Source organism: Besnoitia besnoiti, chromosome VII (genome assembly GCF_002563875.1).
Source record: "Besnoitia besnoiti strain Bb-Ger1 chromosome VII, whole genome shotgun sequence".
NCBI lineage: Eukaryota > Apicomplexa > Conoidasida > Eucoccidiorida > Sarcocystidae > Besnoitia > Besnoitia besnoiti.
In genome coordinates this window covers 2,194,863-2,219,532 of record NC_042362.1, presented here as the reverse complement: position 1 = coordinate 2,219,532, position 24,670 = coordinate 2,194,863, and the positions used below count along the sequence as shown (strand labels likewise).

The 24,670-nt window shown below is 54.8% G+C and overlaps 3 protein-coding genes across 3 annotated transcripts; 1 reads left to right on the top strand and 2 right to left on the bottom strand.

Annotated features, from left to right (window-relative positions):
- Positions 1-383: 383 nt before the first annotated feature.
- Positions 384-13,808, bottom strand: BESB_079150 (uncharacterized protein; the record flags this gene model as incomplete). Its single annotated transcript, XM_029366277.1, has 15 exons — positions 384-1,501; positions 1,543-1,844; positions 2,234-3,840; positions 4,335-4,617; positions 6,424-6,556; positions 7,318-7,399; positions 7,782-7,904; positions 8,472-8,591; positions 9,073-9,736; positions 10,281-11,450; positions 11,691-11,784; positions 11,970-12,091; positions 12,634-12,764; positions 13,068-13,253; positions 13,485-13,808. 15 exons carry the CDS (start codon positions 13,806-13,808, stop codon positions 384-386), a joined length of 6,459 nt encoding a protein of 2,152 aa, XP_029217708.1.
- A 2,493-nt stretch (positions 13,809-16,301) lies between these two features.
- Positions 16,302-17,810, bottom strand: BESB_079140 (rhoptry protein ROP10; the record flags this gene model as incomplete). The annotated part of the gene is made up of 1 exon (XM_029366276.1): positions 16,302-17,810. One exon carries the CDS (start codon positions 17,808-17,810, stop codon positions 16,302-16,304), a length of 1,509 nt encoding a protein of 502 aa, XP_029217707.1.
- Positions 17,811-21,177: 3,367 nt separating this feature from the next.
- Positions 21,178-23,482, top strand: BESB_079130 (uncharacterized protein; the record flags this gene model as incomplete). Its single annotated transcript, XM_029366275.1, has 4 exons — positions 21,178-21,324; positions 22,145-22,217; positions 22,570-22,670; positions 23,237-23,482. The coding sequence occupies 4 exons, from the start codon at positions 21,178-21,180 to the stop codon at positions 23,480-23,482; spliced, it is 567 nt and encodes a 188-aa protein (XP_029217706.1).
- Between the last annotated feature and the right edge of the window lie 1,188 nt (positions 23,483-24,670).

The window sequence follows — 24,670 nt, the reverse complement described above, 5'->3', positions numbered from 1 at the left end:
AGGATGAGGTCCTCGAGGTCACGTTCCATTCCTGCTAACGGCTACGCCGCCTCCAACACTCTCTGAAAAAGCCTGAACTCGGGGGCGCTTGTGGATAGGAAGCAACACCGACACATACGCATGCATGCCCACACGCAGGCACGCATGGGCTTGACGCTTCAATGACGGCAGCGTATTCTATTCTATGGGAGATAACAGCGGAAGGCGACTTTTTTGCCAATCTCCGTTGCCTCTCCCGGTGAACCCGCGTCTTCTTGCCTTTGTTTTGGGGGTCATCCCGCGCGGCTCCCTGCACCTTGGAAGAGGCCGCACGGGCTCACAATTTGTAGCGAGCTCAGGCCTGCCTCCGCTGCTCCCCGCGAGAGCCTTCAACTACAACTACTCTAGTGATTTCCTCGGAGTTTGAGTGTCTTCTGGCCTCGCTTCGAGTCGTTGCGCTCGCCCCCCGACGACGACTTGTCTTTGCTTCCGCGGTGTTTTTTCTTGCCGTTGTCGCCGCTGCCTTCTTCCCCGCTGCCTTCTTCCCCGCTGCTGGACTTCCCCTTCGCGCGCTCCTTCTCGATTTCGGAGAGCTTTCGCCTCTGAAGAGCCTCCTTGTACTTCCGCTTCATTCTGCGCAGGCTGCGGCCAAGTTTGTTATTGCAGATGTACCCGCACCCGCCGCAACACGAAAAACAGAGAATCACCACAAAAATTAACAGCCCCAAACTCCAGCCCTTCCACCCCCGCTTGCTGCCGCCCTCTGCAGCAGCAGCAGCGGCAACGCCTTGAGCCGCCGCAGCGGCAGCCACCTGCTGTTCTCGAGCCTTCTCTTCGGCGACTACTGCGCTCAAAAGCGCTTGCTCAGGAGTGGTCCCCAGTGGGACCACTACCCCGGGACTGGCGGGCACCGCGACCCCCGGAGCCCCAGGCGCAGCTGGGCTGCCTGGGGCGGCTGCTCCCGCGGCGGCAGCGGCGGCTTCCGCAGGAGTCCCGGAGGCAGCAGAAGTCCCGGAGGCAGCAGGAGTCCCGGAGGCAGCAGAAGTCCCGGAGGCAGCAGGAGTCCCGGAGGCAGCAGAAGTCCCGGAGGCAGCAGGAGTCCCGGGGGAAGCAGAAGTCCCGGAGGCAGCAGGAGTCCCGGGGGAAGCAGGAGTCCCGGAGGCAGCAGGAGTCCCGGGGCAGCAGGAGTCCCGGGGGCAGCAGGAGTCCCGGAGGCAGCAGGAGTCCCGGAGGCAGTAGGAGTCCCGGAGGCAGTAGGAGTCCCGGAGGCAGCAGGAGTCCCGGGGGAAGCAGGAGTCCCGGGGGAAGCAGGAGTCCCGGGGGAAGCAGGAGTCCCGGGGGAAGCAGGGGTACCCGGAGAAGCGCCCGCCGCTGCAGCCTGCGGAGTAGGAGCCGCGCCGTAGAGGCCTGCCGCTGCCAGGAGCCCGGCCGGCGCCGCGGCGAGGGGGACCGCGACGCCTGCAGGCACTGCACCCGGAGCCACGCCGGGGGCGGCTGCAGGAGTCCCTGCGGTGGGAGCCTGCTGAAGCATGAGAAGTCTTTGCGCCTCGGTGATATTCGCACCAGGAGGCGTCGCGGTGGCGACAGGCGTCGCGGCGGCCACGATGGAAGGCGTGGCTGGCGCCTGCTCCTTCTTCGCGGCAGCAACCGAGGCGGTAGCTTCGTTGTGATCGTGTTTGTGGACTGCATGTTCCTTCCCCCCCTTTTTGCCTTTGTGATCATCGTCATCGTCATCGTCGTCATCGTCGTCGTCATCGTCGTCATCGTCGTCTTTTTTGTGCTTCTGATGCTTCCGTTCGCCCTTTAGAGATCCTTCTTGCAGGGCGGCTTGCGGCGCTTTCTGTGCGTCGGGCGTTGCGGCTTGGCTGAGAACAAACCGAAGCCACACACGCACGCACGTAAGGGCATGGGCTCGTATGCGACGCTCTGCGATTGCAGCTTAGCAAGTTGCCGACAAGCGATCTGGAGCCAGCCAACAAACTAGGGTGCCTGCAAAGTACACGGTCACAACTCTGAGACGGCTGCCGCGGCGCTAAAGTCCGAAACACGCTGTACGTTGCCGAGTCGCCCCGGAGGCAGCACAGCCGCGCACCAGTCGCCGCGTGACAGACCGAAGCTTCTCAGGGCCACTGCAGAGCGGGCTCTGCCCCACAGTCGAGAGAGCACAAAAATGAACAGAGGAGAGACCAAACGAAGCGTGACAAAGTCTTCGAATTCCACATCCCCCCCCGGACGCGAGGCGTCAAGCGCTTACGCTTGACCGGCGGCCGGATTTGAAGCCCACGCCGGGACCAAGTTGGGTCCCTTCAAGGGAATGAGGGTTGGCAAGGTCCCCAAGAGTCTCTTGCCCGGTGCGGCTGCACTTTCGGCGAGCCGCTCTCGCACTTGTTCTGTTGTTTCATGCTTTCGCTCCTCTTCTCTGTCTCGCTTCTTCTCCCGCTTTTCCGCCTCGCGCTCCGCCCGGTCCTCTCGGCTCTCGTCTTCCCGCTCGCGGCGCTCTTCGTTTTTTTCCTCTTCTCTTTCTCGGCGCTCTTCCCGGCCTTCCTCGCTCTCCTCGTCGTCTCTCCTGTGGCGACGCCCCCCGCGGCGGCCGCGAGGAGGGCTGCGATCTTCGTCGTCTTTCCCGTGGTCCCCGTGGTCGCCGTCATCGTCGTCTTCGTACCGGTCATGCCGTCGCGAGTGGCGATCGTCGTCTCTGTCTCTCCGCGAGTGGCGATCGTCGTCTCTGTCTCTCCGCGAGTGGCGATCGTCGTCTCTGTCTCTCCGCGAGCGGCGATCGTCGTCTCTGTCTCTCCGCGAGTGGCTATCGTCGTCTCTGTCGTCGTCGTGATCGCGGTCGCTGGCTCGATCATCGTCGTCTCCCCGCCGCCTATGCGAGTGCTCCTCCTCGTCGTCGTCGCTCTCGTCATCACGATCCGAGCCTCGTCCGACCTCCAAGAACGACGGCGATGCCTGTGGCAGCACGTTGCGCAGAAACGTCGTCTCCTCCGTGGCGTGCGTCTCGCTCCGCGGCGCTTCGTCGTCTGCAGTGACGAGGCTGTTTGCTCCCTCCCCTTCCTCCTCTTCCTGCACGCTCCTTTCCGCTAGCTGGGCTGCGTCTGGCTTTCCCGCTGGCCAAGCGCCTGAGCGCTCTCGCCTCACGACAAGGTTTCTCCACGGCCCCTCTGTCTGAAAACCTCCGTGCGCCGCGTTGACCGCGCTCGCTGGCGCGCCCTGGGGCATCGGTTCTGCCTCGCCGCTCCTGGCTGCTCGCGCAGCGCCTCGAAAGCGCCTGCGCCCAGGCGAGGACGAAGCGTCTGGCAACTTCTCCAAGCTCGATTTGGTAAACACAGTCTGGGAAGAATCAGCGCCGTTCCTCTCGGCCGAGGCACTGCCTCGTTCGATAAAAGTCGCCGGTCGGTCCGCGGGAAGGGGGGGCGGTGCAGGCGCGCCCGACGCGGCGTAAGATCTACTCGCCGCGCCAGGGTCCGGAGAAGACAGGTCTGCTGCGTTCCCGCGTCGCTGGGGGGCCTCTGAAAGCCGCCTGTGCGCAGAGGCCGGCGCCCGCACGTCTCCTACACTCAGGGAGGAGTGTGAAAACCCTCTGGAGCCTGTGAGTCCCAGAGGCTCTCCGGAAAAGACTGCGGTTCCTCCAAGAGGACTTGCTAATGAAACGAAAGAAATCGGAGTCTGGGCTCCCCCTGGAGCAGCCGCGGGCGAAGCCTCTTCAGAAGAAAAGGCAGAGGCGTCTTCTGTGCCTTGCCCAACATGCGTCAACAGGGACGCGCGTGAGCCGAGAGACGGTGAGCTCTGTGAGCGCGAAGCTATAGAGGGCCTGACTGGGTGCTCCCTCCCGAGCCTCGAGAAGAAAGACTCTCTGTCCTGCGAAAGCAAAGCAATGAAATCTGGCTCACTAGAAGAAGATGGCGCAGACAGGCTGCCTGTGGCGCGGCGTGCGGCACCTTGTAGAAAGACCGCAGTCGGGGATCGAACAGCCTCGCCGCTTATCGGGCACGAGACCAAGAGCGAAAGGGACAGACATGCTGACAGCAAAAGAAAGAAAACTGAGACGCGGCGGCAACGACCGCCAGAAGGCCGCTGTTGGATTTCGAAGCAAGAAGCCGATAAAGGCCTCTCGTTCCGAGCCGCCGCATGACGTCCCCGTTTTTTTCTGCGATGGAAATGAGAGAAACGTTTGTCCTCTGCACCAAGTATAAACTGCGCTGAACACGTCGAGGGAGCAGGCAGAGGTGAGAGCGGCGAAGAAGCTGGCGAGAATGACGCGTGAGCAGAGAGAAGAGTGTCAGGTGAAGAGCAAGAAGTCTCATGGGTATCTGCAGGAGAGCCCCAAGACGCCGGGGATGAAGGCAGAGTACCTGTCGGAGAAGACGAGAGGGAAGAGCTAGACTGAGAGTCAAAAACACAGAAATGAGGAGAATGGTGACGAGGGAGGGGAGACGATCGCGCACAGAGGAGCGAGGGTCGTGGAGAGCTCCACCACAAGCGAGCTTGTGGAAGCTCTGCTCGCCGCTGAGAAGGGCGCCTGCTTCTAGGGAAGAGAGATTCTTTTTGTTGAGAGTATCTTCTCTCTCGCTCACACCCTTCTGTTCGCCTTGCAGTCCCTTTGGCTCCTCGGGATCTCCCTCGAGGCGGCGGCCACTGGAATGTCATTTTTTGATCCGGGCCCGGACATTTTCTTCCTTAACGTCTTCCACTTGTCACCACTCCATTGTGATCGAGGCTCTGCATTTTTTCGGACTAGGTGGCATTATCCTGCCTCAGTCCCTTCCTCCTCGTCTTCCGTCCGCGGTTTTCCCGCGTGCACGCCCCTCCCTTCCTCGATCGCGCTGATGCGGCTTCCTCTCTCCCTCTCCCTCAGCGTAAGCTCGTTTCTTCCTCTCCCTCCGTGATCTGCGAGTGCTCCTTCCCCTCTGTCCTCTTCTCTGCCTCCCTGTTTTCTCTCTCTTGTTCGTCCCCAGCGGTCTCTCGGCGTTGTCTCACGCCTTCTCCTCTTCGCCGGCTCTCTCTTCGCGCCTCGGTCGGCGTAGTCTCCTGGCAGTCCCTCGCTTCTCCCTCCGTGTATGTGCTGAAAGTCGCAGAGAGAAGCATGCCTCGCATCGCCAGGCGCACGCTAGCTGGCGCTCCGCACAAGGCTATCTGACGCCTACATGTCCCACGATGGCGAGCGGCGGAGCTGTTTCCGTAGTGCAGCTGGGAAAGACAGACCGTGGGAGCGGCAGAGGCCCGTCGGTCTGGGGAGAATGTCGCGAAGGTGAATACGGGAGGTGGGACGAACTGGAATGGCTGTCGGGGAGAAAAACTGGGGTTGCGCTCCACCAACTAGGCCAGGTGGGGCCAGAGAGGAGAGTGAACGATAGGACGGTGACGACACATAGTGACGAATAACGAAAAAAGCAGTTGTACAGACATAAATGCGCGTACGGGCGGAAGAATACAGATCTACTGATGTAGCATCCAGAGATAGTATCGCCGCGCCTGCCGCGGGGTCTAGAAAGCAGCGGGTCGCCGCAGGCGTAGCCGACCAAAAACCGGCGATCTCCGCTAAAAATTTAGCACTTGTCGACTAGGCGGCACCGCGAAAACTCTTGGTGCAGACGTATTTTGAGTGTTTCCGGGCGTGAAAAAAAAACAAACTCCGTCGTTGGCCAGGGTTCCCAGGGTGTCTCGTAGAGGCGCATAGCTAGCTCTCCGTAGCTACCCGAGTGTCAGCAGACACTGTTCTGGAGAGACAACAAGTATTGAAAAAAGCACGGAAACAAGACACGATCATTTTTTCTTGCTTTGTAGGGCCTCCTATCGGGTTTATCCGCGAAGATGGGTCACTTTCCTGGATCAGAGTTGCCCTCAAGGCTCGAGCAAGGACGTAGCCCGCAACGCGCGCAGGTCGAACAGGGCGATTGACTATGAAATAGAAAGCCATGGCAAGACATTCTGGTTCGGCCTATACTCCGCAAACAGCAAGGCCCAGCATATCTGGCTTTCTCCGCTCTTTGCGAAGTTTTCCGGAGACACCAGTTTCATTTTTCCGTCTGTCTTCGCTTATCCACATTATCCTTCCGCGCTCTCATATATGGAATAGAAAGTGCATCGAGCTGCATTGCTAAGCACCGCTGTAACATAACGGAGGCAATACGAAGGAGAGACATCGAACGGCAAAACTGTATCTTTCGTGGAAAATGAGCGGTGTCTGTCGGTAAAAGATTGCCTGAGGGTCAGCGTGCCGGTTCGCGCACGCCTTCGGTTCATTGTTTACCTTTGGTCTGTGATGAACTTCACTGCCGAAGTCGCAGCTCAATGTTCCGCATTATCGGCGCGCCCAGGCGTGGTCGGGCTGTGGAGCAAATTACGCGACGGCAGTCACTGGCAACGGAAATCAGGCTTAGTCCCGGAGCGAGGACAAGGGAGTCGTGCTTCCGTTGTTTCCACTAAAAGACTGGTCAGTACCAATTATCGACAAAGACCGGATGCGAGTGGGCCGCCTTGTTGCCCAGTCGATTGACCCCGGGCTCACAAATGAAGCGTTTTCCTCTAGTGTAAACACCATGGCTCGCCTCGAAGCTCACGTATGCAGCACCGACTGGAAAAAAGCTCGACGCAGAGCCGGCATGGTGCTACACTGGTCTGTGTTTGATCGGTGATGCTCGCCCAAGCGTCTATCTAGGTAAACTCCACGTGATGAAACGCCCTCAGGAGAGGTGTGACGCGCTCTACACGAAAAAGCGCAGCCAAGAGGGGGGTTTTCAGCGTTTCCAATGGCGTGAGGAAGCTTTCATACTAGGCTTCAGCCCGGTGGCGCTCCACAGAATAAAGGATACGGATTGCGTGAAGAGAAAGGCTTCACAGTGCTGGTGAGCAACGCGCTCTGTTTCGGCATGGGTGTATCTCGTGGCAAGGAGAGACTAGAGAGGCTCAGCCGCAAGAGCATGCAGACGATTACAGGCCATCAAGCGTGTGAGAGTTCGTAGAGAGACAAGGACCTTTATGCGCACGCAGTCCCCTAAGGGAGACGCGCACGTGTGGAGGCGACCCGCACGCGTGAGGCGAGGGTTTGGGTTGTCAGGCGTTTTTGCGTGTCAACAGATACGGGAAGTCCTCTAGTTGTGCACACTACCCGTTGCTTGACACATCCAGGGGGAGGTATTGTGAAAACCCGCCTTAACGGCGCAAAGTGCATATTTTCTACACAACGATTGGAGTCAATATCCAGTAGTAATCCAGCAGCTGTTCCACGCTTGGGACAAGTTGTCCCCTTGGCTACGGTCGTATGCGGAAATAGAGTCGGAATTTTCCGTTGGGCATGAATAAAGAATTACAGACGTACGAGCTATCGCCTGTCACCCCAGGGCAAGAGCTCTCCGTGTTTCGGTTCGCATATGTTGTTGTACGCGGCCCAGTCTCCGGCAATGGGCGCAAAGAGCAGCTGCGAAAACAGGATGACAGGCAAGGTCAAGGTCGCTCTTCATCAGAAGACATGAGCGTTCACATGCGCATTGATATGTCGGCATGCTCGCCATCCAATAGCGCAGTCTTTTCGGCTTATCTAAGCGTCCTGTAGTGCCCTACATTTTTCGGCTCCTCAGAGAAAAACACAGGAAATTCTGAAAGGTGATATCGAGAGACAACCGCGCGTCGGCGGGAATAAAGGTAGACAGACGGCCTACAGACAGACAGCTCATGTCGGCAGCAGATGTGCCATTCCCTCGAAGGAAAATGCATGGTGTACGCGTTACGGACACTGTTTCCAGGAGCAGTACGAAGCGCAGATAACCAGCAGGCAAGCTACTCTCTTGCTGGAAAGCTACCTTATCAGGGATGCCAAAGCATCTAATCAGCTCCATGGAGATCTCCGCCACTCTCTCGACGCAGTCGTTTTTGGCACGGTGAAGCAAGGGCACTTCCTGAGGTTTGATGAACTCTTCACCCACCTGAAAAGTAGAACACGGTGCGGAAACACGAAATACCGGCGTAAAAACACATGAAAGCGATATACATAAGCATGCTCCCGTGCACAGATATGCAACCGCAAGTTCAAATTATTGTACGCGACGCGGCAGGATGGCTGCAGAATCGCGAGGAGGGTGTTGATCTCGAAGCTGAGGCACCCAAGTGCACTAGGGGTATTGCAAAGCAGCGCAGAACGCGGCAAATTGCTTGCGCAGAGAGAAACAGGGGTCACTCTCCAAATAGACCTGTCGCATAGCGACAGCAGGTTTTCTCAGGTGGTCCAGATATTGCTATTAACTCACAAAATTGCCTTGCATAAGCGCGCATGACGGGCTAGCAAAGCTCGGCGCTCACGCCGACTCACTCCGAGCAAGGATGATAGCTCCGACAAAGCGGAGCGAAATCATGCAGTATATACATTGATACATACATATATATACTAGTCGACATCTGTACGTATTGTTCCTACGGATGTGCAATTATAGACCTGGATTCCAAAGAGGCATATCGTTATAAATGCGCTTTTTTCAGAGTTGGGCAAAACTCACGAAGAATCCGAGGTCATTCTCCAAACACGACAAGCCGAAAAGGCACAGCGGTGCTTCCAGAGCCTGGGCGCAGAGCTCGTGCTCGTGCTGCATCATGTGCCCCAAAAGTCTCAAATACGCCTGTCGCATGCCATAACCGAGAAACACCCATAGTGATGAAAGCGCAGACAAAACTCTCATCGGTACACGATTGTACTGCTTATTTTCTCTCATCGAGAGTGTCGCGTCAAACGAAAGCTGCCCCACGTTTCCCTGAAATCGAATCTAGCGTGGAACACGTATTCTTATTTCACTGTATCGCCTGGTTTGTGAAGCGTCACACTTGTGAGTGTATGTGAGGACGAAGCGGACGACGGACGTAGAGCCAAGCAATAAGTCGTTTCTCTGCACTTGCACTTTCTATTTATTTAGAGTAAATAAACTACAAGTTCATATAAAATTTAAAGTATTTCCTTCATATAAAAAATAATTTTTTATTAGAAATATTGAGCGTCCCCTCCGTGTGAAGAGGGAAGGCGGCGACACTGAGGTTCTCCAGGAGCCCGGGTTCGCATACATCTGGGGTGTTCGTGTGTTCTTAGCTTTGCTGTTAACAGTTTACCTCAAAAGCCGCCAAGTCAGCGAAGCATTTGGCGATGGATGCGGGACTGGACGAGTAAATGAGGTCGTGTGTGTCCAGGTCGGCCATCCATAGGTCGTAAACGACTTTTTTCTTCTGCATACGTGAGTCCATCTTGGCTGTATGTGCACTGGAACAAGACCCGCGCTTTGATGCGGGTCCGTCATTCTCGTTGACTCTCGCTTGCATGCCTGGGGCGCCGTGCTGACACATTTTCTTCATTTGTTTCCTCTGGAGAAGCTCTTTCAGCCTCTGAATCTTTCGAGTAATCCTGTGGCGAAGCAGGACGTGCACGTGAGTTAGAAGCTCCCCCTCGGGGCCGTAGAGAGGCGGCGGATAGCTGCTGCTTCCTGAAGTCGATCCGCCTCCCGGGCCACACTCGAGCGGCGGAGGAAACGAGGGTTCTGTCGGCGGCGGAAGGATGGGTAAGTGCGTGTCGAGGTGCACGGAAAATAATGGGGAAAACGACGGAGACCGCGCCGATTGGTTTCTTTGTCCTTCAGCAGAGGAGGGTTGTGCGCTCCTCCGTGCTGCAAACGCGGAGTGGAACCAAGTTGGCAGAGGCTCTGTCAAGGCCCGAAGCCACGCTGGCGAATTGTGCTGGAGAGAGCGCGTGAAAATCTCCTTGCTCACTTTCGCGTACAGCCTGATAAGCAAGCCAGGAAACCCGTTTCCCAAAGACGTCGCATGAGGACGACAGAGTGCCTACTAGCCCAGCTCATACTTCTCGATGCGGAATTCGCACAAACGTAGCCATATGAGTATGCAGTTGAAGGTGCTAGCTGTCATGGGTAAGCAAACAGAGTTGAGAACACGTGTGTAATTGCGTGTGTACACGTCCTTGCCAACCCAACGTACGTGCATAGATACGTGCAACCTTTGGAACTCGCTGCCGAAATCTCTATCTAGGGGCGGTTCAAAGTAAGCTCCCATGTAAATCCACCAGCGCGTGTGGGTTTACATTCACGTGAACGCAGGCGTACATACAGACACATACATAGGGGTAGAATTCTACCAATGCGCGCAGTGGGCAGTGGGACCGTTCAGTATCTGTAAATTCACTTCAACTTCACCATCTACATGTTCGTCAGGGTCTTCCTTCCAGAAGAATCTCCCCGCCACTCCTTCCGTTATTGAAATCCCCTTTCTGCTCTTGCAAGTTCATCCCAAAGTTTCTCTGTGGTTCCTACACGCGATTGTCGCCCTCTGCAGTGAGCCCTGCATGCGCAGCGCCGATGAATTCTCCAAAGAGGTTGGCACTCAAGAATCCGCCGCCGCCACATCTTTCTCTGCCTTCGGTGGCGATTCGCTCGGCACACCAGGCGACGGTCGGCTTGAGCGCGCAGCAGTGAAGCAGAACTTCGAAATGTGCGCTCGCGTGCGCTTCCAGCAGCCCTCTCACAGGCATCGACCCAATGAGGAATGGGAACTGAGGTTTTTGTGCTTGTTTATGTCTGTTTCTGTTGCGTATATTCTCATCCCGTTCCTCTGCACGCGTTCCGCGGTCCTCCGCCGACCCCCAGCGCGACGATGATGTGCGTGATTCAGCGCTTCCCGCAGGAAGGCCCTCCTCGTTCGCGAGCTGCGACTGCTGCGTGCGCGCTGCGAAGAGTGCAATTTTCTCCATCAGAAAGGCCTGCCTGACAGAAGCAGTCTGGGTAATAATCCTCGAAAAGCGTTCGTAGAGTGCCTTCACCTCGTTAGTCCACGCCATCAGCACCAGGGCCTGAGCGAGGAGCGGCACCAGCGTCTGCTTCTGTACCGCGAAGGACAGAATCGGCGTGTCCGAAAGCCCCGAGGGACCTGTCGAGAGGCGGGAGGAAGAATAGTGGAAGGTGTTGGTGAGCACAATTTTTATCCCACCCATCATCATGGAGGCGATGCAGAGGCGCCCAGACAGCAGCTGTTCGGTTTGGAGAAGAAAGCGGTTTCGCGCGGTCGATACGGAGCTCACGACTGGCCCTTGCCTCTGCTCTCCTGCCCCCCCCGGCGCCGCTCGCCCTCCCGCTTCCTTCTCGTGACCTTTTGACCTCGAGATTTCGCGTTGTCTGCTGCCCGTCCCCGCCATGCCGGCGCTCCGCATCTCTTCGTGTGACGACGCATGCTCCCGGATGCCGCGCCGAGGTTTCCGGTCTGTCATGTTTGCCTTTCTTGCGTCACCAGCTGAACTGGAAACAGAGCTGATTTCTTTCGAGGTATTTTCCGCCGTTGCCGTCGAGTGTTTGTGATTCTTTAAGAATTGCTGTAAGTCGGGCGAGTGGGAATCCGGGTCCTCTACGACAGAAAACAAGCTGCCATCCGGCTCGACCTTCGTGATGCTGTCGAGCAAATGCGACCGAGGGACTCTCACGTTTGTGAAGCTGAAACGCCCAGAAACACGCGTTTGACATCAGTGAACAATCTATGTGAATGACGGCTATACGCAGGTGAGCGCAAGTGTCTATTGGCGTTCGCACTCAGAAGTTGCAACCGCGACCGAACTAGACATGCCACTAAACACAGTACGAGCTGCGCGAGTATATACACAAATATCTGTCCTGCACATTTATATATATACAAGGTGCTGAACGGGCTGATACTTCCCTGTGCGTAGTGCTTACGTAATTTTCGCATTGTCAACACCGTTGCATCCTATCCTGTGGCCCATATCTTCTATCTTCACCCCTGGGCAAACGCGGAGCTCGCCATCACTGCCTGAGATCAAACGGCAAGAGGACGCAAAAAAAAATGTTTCGGTATTTGCACACATCGTCGTGCACGCTGACAAAAACCCGAAACCGAATGGAACTCGTGCACTGGCGTGGAGAGAAGGGCTAGCGGAAATAGGGGAACATCTTGAAGTTTTGTCGCATCACACTGAGTTCCTGGTTTCGAATTACCTAAGATTCCAGATCGCTGCCGGATCCGCACAAGGAAAGCGTGAACACCGTGACTGGCCCCTCGAATGATCAGCTGTGCGAAGACGATCGCCCAGGAAGCATGCAGGGCACCATTGGTGATCCTGTTTACTCAGAAAGTATAACACAGCAACACGAAGACCTGAAAACCCAGCGACATCGCCTTGCATACGTATGTGCCCGTAGATAGCTGCATATTGGAGAAACGGGCCACATCCACGTAATCGTGTATACAGCATATCATATAGAGATGCGTGTCTACATATAAATGCTGATAGGTGAGATAGCCCAATAGCAACATGTTTATGTATTCACGCATACAGATGCGTCAATGCACTCGCACCTATTCTTATGCGTTCAAGTACTTTTTAACTGGCTCTTACAGTGCCTTTTGCGTGGCTGTGGCACCTGTTACTAAGCGGGTAAGTAAGAAAACTTCCATCCCGCAGAGTCAACGAGGAAGAACGCGGGCCACCGGATAGGTACCGGAGTAGGCCAAAGATGGATCGCACCCGTTTGGAAATGCTGCTGCGCTGCTGAATAGCACCCATGCCGTGCGGCGAGTGAAGTCGACCAGACCGGGCTGTCCCGTCTTCCGCAGCACCCCATGAAGATCAAAAGCGTATTTTACTCTTCCGTTTCTCACCAGTATTTCTGTGACAGTGTTGTTGGACAGTTGATAAGGAACTCCTCCCTCTTAGGGTCATATGTAGCGGTAGTCTCCAGGCACACAGCATTGTTGCCATAACCCAGTTCCGTCAGCGCGAAGCATCCAATCTACAAAAAAGACGCCACACGTATGGTCCTGCGCCGCGAGCGTACTGAAGTGTGTATGACGTAGGCGCTTAGGAGAGAAAAGCCCAAGATTGCCCCAGAAAGGACTGGCCCGTGACCTCAGTAACTGCATAATCTTGCATCTGTGGACTTAGGTCTACATGCAAATGTTCTTGCCTGGGCTGCATTTCAACAAATATGGCTACTGTCCAGTCTTCGTAGTGCTATGGGCAACCGCTTGAGGATACAAGCCACCTCGGGGAGCGGCTTCAACGCAATACCGGCGAAACACTTCCGCGACCGTACCTCTTGAAGACTGTCGATCTTGGTGAGGACTTCGCGTTGGACATGATTTTCTTTCGAGCCCAGGCGCAAGAGAGTTCCCCCAAAAAGGTTGAATTGGACGGTAAACTTTGTAGCCAACGAAGCATCCAGCATGCCACAGCATTCGTGCATAGTCAGGAGACGGCGGGGGGCTCTATCGAAATCATACTGAAAGAGACACGCACAAGTTCAGAGTGCAGGCTCTAGAGACGTTCGTGTTTTGGATATGTGTACCACCCGGCTAAAATGAGGATGTCTAGGCGGGCATCGCGTGCAGTCTCTCGTGCACACAGTAGCTCGCGCGGTCTGTGCAGGGAGTTCCATGCAAATTCCTTCTGACTCGTGTAGCTGGAACCACCTCACATGTCAGGAAGTGCGGATAACGAGTCGTATGCGTACCACAGAGAACAGTCCAGCGCCGCATAGTTTTTTAAGGCGCTTCAGAGCAAGGTCGCGCTGCGTCGCGAGAGGAACGTTGAACCGCGGAGTGAAGAGCTCCAGATTCTCGAGAGCAACTCTCTGCACGCCGCGACGGGCTGCATGACTGTCTCCCGCCAGTAACAAACGAAAGAAATTCCAGGAAGCGACCGGGACTCCAGCAACGAGACTCGGGTGCAAATGAGTCTCGTGGCCCGGCAAAGGTGCAAGTGCCTCGGGAGGCCCAAGAATGTTCTCCTTCTCCTCCGAGGGAGGCGAGAACGTAGGTGGGGGGATTACATTCATTTTGTACGAGAGACAGATCAGGAGTGTAATGTCTGCCACGGACAAGAGCAGCGGCGTGCGTGCACGTCTATAGGGATGGCAAACCCGTCGACAGCTCTGAAGGTTCCCAGAAGAGCTGCTATTCGGGGTGCTGATATTGTCACATGAGCAGTCGATTGACAAAAACGTAGTACGTGTAAAAGGGAGGACAAGATGACAACGTGGTAGTACGGTTTTACGAGCGCTTCAACTGTAGAAAACCGGCTCCGCGCTCCGCTAGATTTTGGCTGTGTGATGGCGCACGCGGTCAAGCCTCACAGATACAGCGAGACCGTGGACGTCTGGCATTACAACCACGACATAGAACCATTGGGCGCTTTGGATCTTGGGGAACTGAACAACGCAGTTCTTCTCTTGTGGTGACGGGGTGACAGAGAGGAACTACACTAAAGCATTTCGGCGGTACCACCGTGTAGATTTATGGGGGTCAGCTGCTCAGTGGTATCGAGTTTTTTCGCGAACCTAAGAGGGGCAAGCAGGTAGAACTACTGCCGCTGCGCCATTCAGTGAATAAACGTGCACGCTTAGCAAGCACACCCAAGAAACACGTTTCCAGTAGGATCGACCCGTGATAACAGCCAAACCGACCAGAATGCCCGCGCGACCCTTCCGACTAGGGGTCCCGAAAAAGGAAGCAAACTGGAAATCCCAGAACTAGCGAAACGAGCTATTCGCAATCAAGTCACACTAGACAAGCCTACCAAAAAACCACCCGCGCCGCAGTGGATTTAGGGATCAGAGCCGCACTGCTCATGGCATGCGGGTCAGTGATTACGGAAAGGCGCTCCACGGCTTGGCGTTTTGCCTTTTCCTGCGTAAGGGCAAGTATTCTGCTTCCTCGCATGCGAAACACAGTACACGCCTCCGTTTGCCCGTCTGGGTAGTTAGTTCGCACGTCTTCAGCGAAGTGCCGGATGTCGTCTGTTGAAATTGATGAAAGCCTCGGGCGGCAGTGCGATACATAGCTCTGGGTCGACAGAGTTCCCCCGTATACCACCGACAGTGCTTTCAGAGATCAAGTCAACTTCGTCACGACAGCCTCGAGAACGTACTACTGTAATGACGCAATAAGGAACCTCGCGCACTCTGCACGGTGGATGGTGTCACGTTCGAAGAGACAAGCCACGCTCAAGAACTGCAGCTGGAGAAAAGCGGATTAGCAAAAGCAAGTGACACGGCGCAGTCCTCAAAGTGATGCATGTCAATAACACCGATTACCGCTTAGATGAGCACGCTAGTTTACGTTTTTATCCTGCCATCTGACAACTCAGTGGGAAGCCCCGAGATCATCGTGGCTCGGTCAGCCCCCGTCACGCAGGGCATTCCAATGAAAGGACATGAGCCAGGCGAATGCGTGGTTGACGTATCAATTCAGCTGCTGGATATGCCTTCTCCACTCGGCTCTGGTAGAAGACGCCCCCTATGTTAGCTTAAAGGAAGAGTTTGCCGTGACAGTGCCTCTCCTGTTGGTAAATTTGGTCTCCGGCTAGCGTGGTGGTTCAGGCACACGCAGTATTCCTCCTATTATGCAAATCCCTTCCCTTACAGGATGAATGGGTCTGTACAGTGGAAATAGTATAAATCTACTCAGCAAAAAACTGGCTATGTCCCACAGTATCTTACATATTATCCGACAGATCGGCTAATAACTAGGTAACTAATCTGAATCTACTTCTTGAGCATTTTCCCACATACAGTACGCGATACCGTCAGCAAGTGGGACTGATGGCGACGTATATCAATGGAATGTCCTCCAGCGCCATGAGAGGCGCTTCGGCAACTGGACCAGAACGAGACAATACGCAGCCTGTGTCAATATGAGTGGACACCAGTTCTCCATCATTTACAGAATGATTTATGCTTCAGAGGCACAAAAGAAAATTCGAAAACAGTAATGCTCGCCACTGCGTCGTATGGGGCAGCACACCTTTCCCCCCATAGGTCGCCGAGCTTGTCACTGAAGGCCTTCGCTTGCTCCGTCTCGTAACATTTTGCTGTCAAGCACTGATAGGGAGAGAAACGAAACAAGAAGGTGCCCCAGTGGGTCACGCTCCATTTATTGTAAGCAGGGACCGCACGAATGCCAGAAGATGGCACTGCAGACATGGAAACAGATGCATGGTGCGAATGCGCGAGAAACAGGTGCAGTGGAGCTCGAGTCGTCTCGATCCTCTCGGATATGCTCCCTCATTCCTGTTGAGACACCGCTGCATGACGAGTTTTACCAAACAGGCGCATCCTCCTGTCTTGTCTGCAAGCTAGAACTGCACGATCATCCGAGCTCGCGCTATGGAGAGTCATGGCTTTTTCACAACCGGTTGCGTCGTTTCCTGTGGTTGCATGCCAGAATCCGCGTGCCTCTGCTTGCGAGCGCGAACGACCAACCACTGTAGAAGGGGCCAGAACTAGATCGTCCCACTACAGCGCACAGTCCCACAGTAGACGTACTGCATCTTATACATTCTCTAGTCCTGCTTCTTCCGAGCTATCCGGTGTTTCAGTGGACGCAGATACACCAGCCTCTGGTTCCGTATCTTCTACCGCGCCTTCTTGTTGACGGGGGGAAGCAGGCTCCGAGAGAGGCACTGCACCTGACTCGTGTAACTGATTCGGGATCGGTGAACCAGAATCCTGTTGTTGGGGGCTGGCCGCCTTTCTGGCATGCTGTTGAGCGCGCAACGCGCTGAAGAAAGACGTTGTGTTATGCAGTATTTCCATGGACGCGCGTAGATTCTTAGCCCCTTTTCCCGCTGCCTCCGCGACGTTCGTTCTCTGCATCAGCTGGAACTGCTCCTTCCCTGTGCCCAGGAACTGGCTCGTCCACTGGCGAAATCGAGGGCTGCCTGCAGACGCGGAAGGTACTACCGGGACGTCCTCCTCGTGCTTCAATAAGGCTAACGGTGCTCCTTGCGTTGACGATGCGCCCCCCGATGGCTGAGCCTCGGGTCCTGACGTCTCAAACGGCACGCCCGCAGCTTCTGTCCCGCTTGGTGAAGTGTCGGCTGCCTGATCCTGCGCTGCATCTGGCGATTCCATCTCTTGAAATTCTTGTGGTCCATCAGAGCTCGTTGCCGAACCCATTTCTGAGACGCCATCGCCAATGCTGTTTCCATTCCCGATGTCGCTCGTTGGGTCGCCAGGGTTGACGTTCAGCGGTGTGCCCTCTGGTTGTCCTGATCCACTCACCTCCTCGCTTTCCTGCAAACTGTTTGCATCTGAAGTGACGGCAGATTCACTCAATGATGTGTCTGCAGCTGCAGCGCCTGTCGCTGTGGGCGCTAAGTCATCGCCCGCAGGTGACACAGACTCCTCCGCATCTGTTAACGTGCCACCATCGGCCACTGATTCACCTGTCTCTGACGAGGCTGTCGGGGCTGCTGAAGAAGCACCAGCCTCCGCAGGCGAAGGCTGGGCTGCATCAGAAGGATCTGTGTCTACTTGTTCTGCATTGGCATCCGAGGCTTGAGTTACGGCCACAGTGTCATTATCGTCAGTGCTTGGGTTGTCTTTTTGGTCACCCAGTGACTCGTCTCCAGCGTCACTATTCTCCGGAAGAGTCGGGATGTCAGAGGATAGGTCTGCGGATTCATCTCCTGCATCATTCGTGGCATTAACCGGTGATTCACCTGGCTCCGCAGGGCTGGATGGGTTGACTGCCTGCGCGTCAGTGGAGGCGGGCGATGCTGGGGCGGCACCGAGAGCATTTCCTCCTGAAGTTCCTGCAGCCCCACCTCTTTGCTGTTTATCCGCGTCCTCATTTTCCCCAGACGACAGGTCGACCCACGCACTCGAGCTCAATGCCTCCTCCGCATCCGAACCCACAGGAGGATACCCTCGGTCGTGCCACAGAGCAGAAGAATGGAGCCGCAGTTGAAGGCCACTAGCAGAATGAGAAAGTTTTTCAGAGATACCGAACAAGCCCAGTAAAAGGAAAACTGGAAGAGTCCCAGTTAGCTGTCCCATTTTCTCGTGATGTCGCGTGCGGCTGCTGATTCCGATGCGGCTGGCTACTGTAGGCGTAGGTCTAAGAGACCGATACAATCAGGCAGACGTCGTTTGCCCTGAAAAGAGATTTTTCATTCGCTCTAATAGGTCAGCCGAAGTACATGCAGCATAGCAACATTTCTGCCCATGGTTCCCTAACAAACACAGGGCTTCGGCCAGTGGTGACCACGGGCAACTCCCCGACCGAAGCCTGGGACGAAGAGTCGGACGGGAAACAGATTCGAGAAGCCGCTTGCTGAGCTGCAGAAAGGACAAGCCTGGCAATATGATAGCTACATAAATCAGACAGGGTTCAAGAAAATACATACAGGCAAGTGGACGAAAAAATTATTCTTTTACACGCACAGAGCCGGGAGCGACGCCAACGCAGATGCCACTCCGGGCACGCAAGACACCACCTTGAGTGGTCCTTCGTCCAACTGCAGGTAACCTTTTCTTATTCATGTCCATTCCATTCGAGAGTATGGTCGAGAAGTAGTTCAACGCAGGCCTCACCAAGAAAGTCGTTTTCCGCTCCAGAATCTCCGGCTGATGAACGGTATGGGCCCCGCCCGTTAAGACAGCCGGTCTAGCGCACAGCCATGCATCACCACAGCGAACAGCTAGACACACGGTAGTCCCGCTGGGGTTGGCTGCTACAACAGGTAACTCTCCCTCAGATAAATATCGCATTTCCGTGCGTTGTCCACTCAAAAATCAACCTGGGCTTTCGCATGAGCTTAGCCAAGGTGACGATGGGATTCAGTAACTATAGGCGCGCTGCTCGCTCATTCACGGCGTCGCCTGCAAGTCGACAGGACCGCGGCCGCTCTCGTTGGAGGAGGAGGTTATTGAATGAAGGACCAAGTGCAACCTCTTAATGCACTTCATTCTCATCTGTTTTATCAATATCAATTGGTGTTTGAACTGGAAATGTTTGCTCCACTCCTATTATGTTGCAGTCGAACTGGGGCTGGTAGCTATGTTGCCGCCGCGAGAGCGGCTGAAGCCTGTACGGCGTCCGCCGCTTCAATTTTTTGGCCAGGAAAGAAATAAATCGCTTCGTGATGAGGTTTAGCGCCGAGAGCGGCCGCTTCTCTCTATCACTCTATAAACCACCAGCCGCCCGTGCCGGGTAAGGGTACTCTCGGAAGTAGGGCTTTCCACGGGCACTGTGGGAATCAATCGTTTACTGGGCTCTACGAAAACACTGCATAAGGACTAGATAAACTAGTCTTTCCGTTCCACATTTCCTGGATGCATGTAATCCATGCAGGTGCTGGCGCGAATCCCGTACGACGCTCCGCTAGCGGTGGGGGTGGTAGATGTCTGCGAGATGCATGAAATACAGGGAAGCGGATACGATGGTGATATCTTTAGATAAACAACACTCATCCAGCAACACTAGAAATACTCTTTGTTTACAAATAATGTTGCAAGAAATAGTGTTCTCCTACCAGCTTGCCTGCATTCCCAGGGTCTGCACAGTGTACAACAATCTTGCCCGTTTCTAGGGTACTCACTCGATAGTCCTTGCATTCAAATTGTCGTGATTCTCTAGCATCACAGCCCCCTTTTTTTCGTCCATTCTCTCTTGCACAAGTCTAGTTATCAGCGCATATGCAGGAACTTGTGGGCTGTTCAGCCACCAGCGTGAGCCATTGCCTGCACCTGGCTCCCCGTATAACTCGGCAGTCCTTTCGTACCGAAGAACTGTGTGCATCCTTTTCTCCTCGACTTCGTCGACTGTCCGTTTTGCGTGGTTTTCACCGCTGAAACGGCTCGGCATGGCGGTACCTCCGTTGTACCGGATCAAAGTGTAGTTAGCAGCCAGCGGTAAGGAGGAAACCCGTATCATACTGACTGTTTAGGTAAGCACAGCAAAAAAGAAAGAGCAATCTGAGCAAATGCCTGATCGGAACCAGGTTTTTGCGGGAACCGTTCTGCTCGCAACTACCCTGAGTGTTGCAGCTGTCCCATCTGAAGCATCTCACGGGTGACCACGTTACACATTGACACAGAGTATATAGAGCGGGGGGGTTTTCGAGGAGAGCGGACGTCCCATCAAGGAAAACTAGAGAGGGCAAAGCATAAACGGGCTTCGCCGTTGCTAGGGGGCTCAGAACACACAGACTGCCGCATCGAGTTTCCACTTGTCACACTACACTGCGCAGGCAGCATGCCGATAACCCAGACGGTTCGTGTTCTCGCAGGGGGGGACGACAGAAATGTTGGCATCTTTACCTGACTTTCGTGTAATCCCCATGAAAAATTATCTCAGGGATCCTGCACAGAGGCAGTTACCGGCACAGTTTAGTGCTAATCTGCGACGCTGTCGCCAAGACGCAAGCAGTGCGCGGGTCAGCAGGCGTTGCCAACGCCGCGAGGAGTGTGTCTTGTGCGACTTGACCAAGCAGCTGGCACGCGCCTGCGTCTTTCCCGCGGCCCTGGCGGCTGGATATTATTCCAGCAGGAACTAGACTATCAACGCTTCAACCGTTCCACCACCTTCGAGGGCTTTTTTAGAATGCGTTTTTGGACTCCGCCCCCATTCCCAGTATATCGTCTCTGTCCGCACTCTTTCGAGTAGCTTGTCCTCCGCGGCAGTGCCTCGACAACAAGAGGGCTCCGGTCGCACGTCTTGAAGCCTTTCTTGCATGCCCTATGGAAACTGAAGCGTGACGTTTTTTCATCTGCGTATTGTCTGGAAAGGCAGACGTTTCCTTCAACTGGTGTTGCTTTTCTCAGCAGGGCCTCCTACTGCTGCAAGGTGAGCTCATCCCGTGGCAGCTCCCCGCGAGGCCTCTATCACCCCCACTCAATGCGCATACGCGGTCGACGAGTGTGTCTCTTAACTCATCCCTTGTCAGATTCTCTGAACCCTGTCGCATCAGCCGGCAGTCTGTAGAGCTGGATGCACAATTGTTTTGCTGAGCAGGGGGTCCTCAGGTCCCGAAGTGCCTATTTCGTGCTGGCTGCGTCTGACAAGCGCGTGACGGACGTGGCATATTCTCTGTGTTTCGTTTTCGTCTTGTGACGCCCTTTCCAGTGTCTCCTTTGGTTATCTCGATCTTCATCCTCTAGTAGTGCTCATTGGACATGATACTGAACGGGCTTCAAGGAGGAAACAGGATAGGCCTCGTCGTCCACAGAGGGGTATACCGTCTAATCAGGGATTCACATGCGTTTCTTGCCTCTCCAGGGCGCCATCACTTGTGTCTTCTCCATCCTGCGTACAACCGCAGTGGGGAAAGACAGCCATTCGCTTGAGCATCACCGCTACCGTTTGGGCTAGCTCCTCGCGCGGATTCCAGCTTTTCTTGCCTCGATCCACACCAGAGGGAAAATGGCGAACGTACGAGAAGTGGCTGAGTTCCTCATGCTCACCATCGCAGCCTTAGGCGCTCTTTCGTCGCTGAGCAGGCCAGACTGCAACTTCCCTCTCTTTGTCTATCTGTGGTGGACTTTTTTCTACGTTCCGGAGGAGAGGAAGGTACGCCATGCTATACCAACAAGCGTGTACGCGTAGGATTCCCTTTTGCACGACAATCTCACCACACTTCATCAAGTCGGGTTTGACTCCAGGATTCCGGTCATCACATTGCTCGTGCTCTGGCAGCATTTTTCAACATGTTAATGGAACATCAACAACCGGGTAGCTTATTTCATCGGAAGGTCAATTAATTTCCTTGGCAGTTGCGTTTGCATGGGTTGCAAGGCTGGTGCCAGGATCCGGATTCGATACATCTGGGCTATCGTGTTTACTGTTCTCATACTAATCTTCACTCTGCCTATTCTTCCGGGTGGATTAGTTATGTTCCTGCATGTTAGCACTGAATTCTATGATTCTTTTCGTTGTGGTGGTGGTAGGGTGCTTTATCAACATCTCTTCTGGTTGTCCGGACATCCAGACGTACACATCCTATCTCACTTGTTTTGTGTGGAGAATCTCAGACAATAGTGTGGCGTCTTTCTTTTGAGGACCTCTCGACACCCTCCGACTGCAAGGATGCTGTCCAGCAACCGGTGTTTGCTGAAACGGGTGTCCATCCACCTGCAAGTCTGAGGATGTGCGAGTGATCCTTTCAGCACAGAGAGATAACACAATTTTCATGTCGAGATATATGCAAATTGATGGTGTGTCCGTAACTCATAAATATCTTCCTAAAGTACCCTCACCAACTCCGTTCTGGATATGTGTTCGGTCGACGGATATGTACGACTGTTGTTTCAACTGCAGAGGACCAGGCGTGTAGCGTCATCATGTGCTCCTCGATGTTTTGTTGAAAATCCGCTGTGCGCTCCGTTTTTAGGTCCAGCAGCGCTTTATGGTGGCCTTCATCTTCCTTTCCATTGTCCAGGACATCTTCTACATTCTTTACTGGCGTAAGCAGAGTCATGCGAACACCCTGACAACCCGAAGACCGTCCTTCAGGAGCTCCACTGCTGCCATTTGCTATCTGTGTACCTCCGTTCGACGACAGTCCTATATATCTCCATGAGCTGCTTGCTTCTCTGCCTTGCTCCTGCGGCTTGCAGCCGCTTCTCGTTCGGCTGCCCAGAAGGCTTCAAGGGCCAGTCGTCCAAGCGACCCCTCTCGCCTGGACAGCGTGGAAATGAAATGCGTCTCCTGTCGGCCGAGGACTGGAATTCGGGTTTTGCGAGACGAGGCTACTGAGCTCGGACAAGCTAATGTTATTAGATTGTGCTCTGCTAGTTTTGTGTCTTTGCTGTGCAGCTATCAGGTGGTTCGCCCACGATTGGCTCGCGCTGTCCAGTGACACCGAAGGCTTGCACGTTCTTGTGACCTTCTTCGCGCTCCTCGAAATCGGCCTGAAGGTACAGTTGAACTCATGGTTTACTGTGTGCAGGAGGCATGCAGAATTGATCAGCTTCCAATGATAGCTCGGCACGGGTGTACGTTGCGAGCTCATGAAGGGTGCTGTCCTTGCCATTGTTGAGGCCTTAGACGTATTTCAGTACACGCCGTAATGACTGGTTGGACGGCATCTGTTTGACATATGAGCAAGCTGTGCTTCTGTCCGTTTCTGACGAAAATGTCAGCCGGTCCTCCGTCGTTGGCGTTGTCTCTTTCCCATCAATTATAGCGGTGGCGCCCTCTGTGCGTTCCCTCGTAGCTCACTAAGCCAACTTAGTTGTCAGTATGCGGCGCACGCTAGATCGCATGGGATAGCACGCCACATCCTTAAACAGATTCACGAGATCCTGCGGAGGCTGGCGCTCGCGGGCTGTATCGACCGAAGTTCAATATGACGTTGCTCCACCCCTACCCCCCTCTTTCATACATAATATATAAATGTGAAATGACTCCGTTGCGATACGGTTGTCAGTGAAAACAGCGAAATCAGCGGGCTAGATGCAGTGTGTGTGTATGTGTCGTTCAGCTTCTTCTTCTGGCGCTTCTTCTGATCCCCGGAGCTGGAACGAACACATCGGAGGCCATCAAAATGTGGTTCCAGCGTCTCGGGCAGCCGATGCAGAGCCGAGACACGCAGGTGCCCTTGTTGATCACCGGCTCGGCGCCACGCCCGGTCATGCCGGGTTCCGCTGGTGTGGCACAGCCTGTCCGGTTCACCCAGTTCCCTTCGCATCCTCCTCTCTCGTCTTCTGGGGTAGTCTACTCCTCGTAGAGCGAGTTCTACGGGCGTAGTCGGGTAAACTTTGCGAGGGGGGGTCTGCCTTCTGCACGTAGGTGCTTCTTTCGAGGTGTGGTCGAGCCCCTCTTCAGTCTAGCATGTGTCGCGTGTCTGCAAGGGAAGAGTGAGTCTCCCGCGGGAGCGGACGCAGACGCGAAGGGCGGAAGACACATGGACCGCTGTGTCGACGTCCTGTCCCATTCACCGGCTGGAACTTGAGAGTTTGAATGTTCTTGCCGACTCGGTCACCGGCGGCCCAGCGTGAGAATCAAGTGTTACCGACTGTGTCGCCTGCGCTAGTGTGCCGCTCCGGCAATTCTCTTGATAAAGATTGTTTATTCACAGTATGGATGATACGGGAACTGGCACACTGACGCGTGGAGATTGCCGCAGGGTCAACATACCGCACGCGTACGGCGCCATGCGGCTTGAAAATGGACACGGTTTTCAGCTGGGGTGCGCCGCAAGACGAACGAGCGTCCCGGACAACCGAGTCGGTAGACCGCCCTACGTTGACAGCTTTAAACAGGCACCTAGTTCTGTCGCGGCTGTATTTACAGAGTGAATTCGTCACATGCTGGAAATCCGTACGGCCCACGGACGCTCAGAGTTTGTTACGCTCAGGGATCGGCTGCATCCCCAATCTAGCTGGAAACAGCGGCTCGAGACTTCTCGACAGTAAGAAACATCGCCATCTTTCACTAACCATAGTTTCTCCATGAAGCATACGAACATACGGATAGTGCACACTCACGCAAGATCCGCCTGCAATGGGTACAAAGATTTCCACGGGATTACGTGTACGGATACACACACCGTGGTACGGTAACACTGTAACGCATGTATCCCCGCGATACGGTGCCCCGTCGCATCGCTCTCCTAAGCCTATCCGTGGACCCTGACGGAACCGCGGTGGCGTGCCGCTCTCCATGCAGAAGATTATTGAGCGAAGTGAAGTCGCACCTCAATCCTTCGTTTGTGACTACTCTGGCTGCACGGCTGACTCGTCTGCACGGTTACTTAAAGCATGACAGAGAACTCACATGGGGCGGAGACCTGCAGGGAAGACAGAAGAAAAAGCTGTACTCACTACGTCTGGCACACCTCTCCTTCCTATTCTTAGGAGCCATTCCAGTCTACATTACACGCCTAGGACGCTGCTGCTCGCGTGAAAACGTGTCC